Source organism: Patiria miniata, unplaced genomic scaffold (assembly GCF_015706575.1).
Source record: "Patiria miniata isolate m_02_andy unplaced genomic scaffold, ASM1570657v1 HiC_scaffold_1, whole genome shotgun sequence".
Taxonomy (NCBI): domain Eukaryota; kingdom Metazoa; phylum Echinodermata; class Asteroidea; order Valvatida; family Asterinidae; genus Patiria; species Patiria miniata.
Window position 1 is genome coordinate 16343825 of NW_024037047.1, and position 2735 is coordinate 16346559.

The 2735-nt window shown below is 44.9% G+C and overlaps 1 protein-coding gene across 1 annotated transcript; it reads left to right on the plus strand.

Moving 5' to 3' along the window:
- Positions 1-355: 355 nt before the first annotated feature.
- LOC119723727 lies at positions 356-1825 on the plus strand. The gene has a single exon (XM_038194547.1). The coding sequence runs from the start codon at positions 359-361 to the stop codon at positions 1277-1279; it is 921 nt and encodes a 306-aa protein (XP_038050475.1). The 5' UTR covers positions 356-358; the 3' UTR covers positions 1280-1825.
- Positions 1826-2735: the final 910 nt, after the last annotated feature.

A 2735-nucleotide genomic window follows, 5' to 3' on the forward strand; every position in this document is an offset into this window, starting at 1 on the left:
TGTCGCCATCCATAGCATACTGCGAATTTTGCCCGTTAGTACTCGCCGTGTATTGTTGGGCCCCCCAGTTAGCCAACCGTAAAGTGCGTTTGCGCTCGGATAACATTGCAGTAGTTCATATCATCAATACGCAATCATCAAGTTGCGATATGATTATGCACTTAGTACGGCTGTTTGTCTGTCAGTGTTTGCGTTTTAATATCACTTTTAAGGCCATTCACATACCAGGAGTGCACAATGAAATCGCCGATTCCCTTTCCCGTTTTCAGATGCACCAGTTTCGTACATTAGCCCCGCAAGCGGACATTCACGCGACGACGTTTCCCAACCTCCTCCCAGCTTATTAATAGAAGGTGAGATGAACCGATTAATACTTGCATCTTCAACATCGAATACCCATAAGACATATCGGACCGGCTGGCGAGCATTCTGTTCATTTAAACACAACGGTTTCGTTGAAAATTCCCCCGCCTCACCAGAGGATGTAAGGCATTTTATCGCGTGGCTTTCCCTACAGGGTTTGGCACCGTCAACTATCGCTACTTATGTGGCAGGGGTGGGTTACCATCACAAGATTAGAAGTTGGCCGGACCCCACCCACGATTTCTTGGTGACAAAATTATTGGCAGGCTGTCGTAGGGACAACTCAGGGAGCGATACACGGTGGCCAATGACCGTGCCGGTGCTGGCCCGCACGGTACAAGCTTTAACGCATATTTGCAACGACCATTATGAAGTTACACTTTTTCGTGCTGTTATGCTAAGCGCGTTTTTTGGGTTCATGCGCATCGGCGAGTTTGCCGCTATTTCAAAAACCCACATCCAAAATTCACTACTCCTCTCTTCGGACGTACAATTCCAAGATTTGGGTGAAGCCAATGCTTCAGTTTTAATTTCGTTCAGACATGCGAAAAATAATCCAACGGGTCCTCCGCAAGTTGTTCGATTAGTACGCTCAGCAGATGAAAGTATTTGCCCGGTCCAAGCGCTGAGCGTATTCGCGCAGATTCGGCCGAAGGTGCCCGGTAGTTTTTTCTGCCATTTTGGGGGTGAGGCCCTTACTCAGTATCAATTCAATGCCACCTTGAAGAAAGTTCTTTTGTTCTTGGGACTAGAAGAATCCCCTTTTCGTGCACACTCTTTCCGCATTGGGGCGGCGTCAACTGCGGCAGCATTGGGAATTCCACTTGGGGAAATAAAAGAAATGGGTCGTTGGCGTTCAGAAGCCGCCCAACTTTATATTCGCCCCCTAATACAATGCAAGCTGCCCGGCGTGTAATTGAGCCATTTAGTCAGTTAATTCTAGTGTTCTTTACGGCAGTGAATTCTTTAATTAATTAAAAATTTTCTTCGCCCCGCCCCCACCCCTCCCACTTATTTACAGGCGATGTATGGATTGTCGGAGACAGCATTGTCCGCAGGGCGGCGACCAGGCTGGGGTGTAAGCCTGCAGTACATTGGAAGGGTCTGGTTGGAGCGAGGTACGGTGATGTAGTTAAACTAGGGACGGAACTTGCGGCTTTGTGGCCGCATCCGGCACTGTTGATTATCCATATCGGCACCAACGACTTGGTCTGTACGGATTTTTTCAGCATGCGCCAGCGCGTGGCATTATTTATGCAGGAATGTCGTGATTCTTTTCCTAACACTCAGCTAGTATGGTCAGATATCTTGCCACGGGCATGTTACTTTGGTACGACTAATCCGTCAAAAATCGAAATGAAGCGGCGGCGGCTAAATAAATGGGCACGCTCATTCGGCCGTCGCATCGGCGTGTCAGTACTCAATCACCCCCAGTTTACATGGTCAGATTTCGCGCTGTTCCGCTACGATCGATGGTGTCCACCTCTCAACCACAGGAAACGCACAATTCCGGGCCAACCTTCGCGACTGCATTAACGCCGCATTTGTGTAATTATTGTGGGTTTTTTTGGGGGGGGGGCGCCGGGGTGCGCTGCCTCTCGTCCCAGTGGGGCGCGCTCTGCGCGTTTGGCGGGAAGTTACTGGGTACGACGGGCAGTGCCTCAATTCTAAAGAAATAAATAGTTCTTAAGTAAGATTTTGAATTTTGACCAATTTTAACAAGTTCGTTTTTAATCTTTAGAAACACGCCTAGCACCCTCTAGTACTGGTGGGGCTTATTCCAACCGTATTTTCCAACGGTGGAACAAAATCGGCGTGCCTTTTTCAAGTTTACTATTAAGAAATTTAGGCAATTTTTCAAGTTTATTCTTAAGTAATTTAGGCATATTATAAATTTAAGTCACGTGACAATTTACACCGTGACTAACACCCATTTGTCCTGATGGGGTTAGTATCCAACCGTAGTTTCTAGCGGTGGATATATTCGCGGTGAAGGATTGGCAAGCGTGCCAAGATTTGGGCCCAGTGATGCCAAGCATGGCAAGGATTGGGGGCAAACGTACGTGCCCCCGTTTTTCTGGCCAATGTGCCAAAACTGTTTGGGTTTAATAATACAATTTAAAAAAGAAAGAAATAAAAATAGCGGCTCGAAAAAACTATGCCAAAAAGTCAAACATTTGTTTCAAGGTGTTTTTGTGTGTGGTCTGAGAATAATGAATTATATAATAAATAATGCATTATATAATAAATAATGCATGATATAATAAATAATGCATGATATAATAAATAATGCATTATGTAATAAATAATGCATTATATAATAAAAAAATTCATTATATAATAAATAATACATTATATAATAAATAATTAAA

What these genes read in the sequence shown, in the direction of transcription:
- LOC119723727 (XM_038194547.1), top strand. Translation starts at nt 359, where the DNA reads ATGAACCGATTAATACTTGCATCTTCAACATCGAATACCCATAAGACA.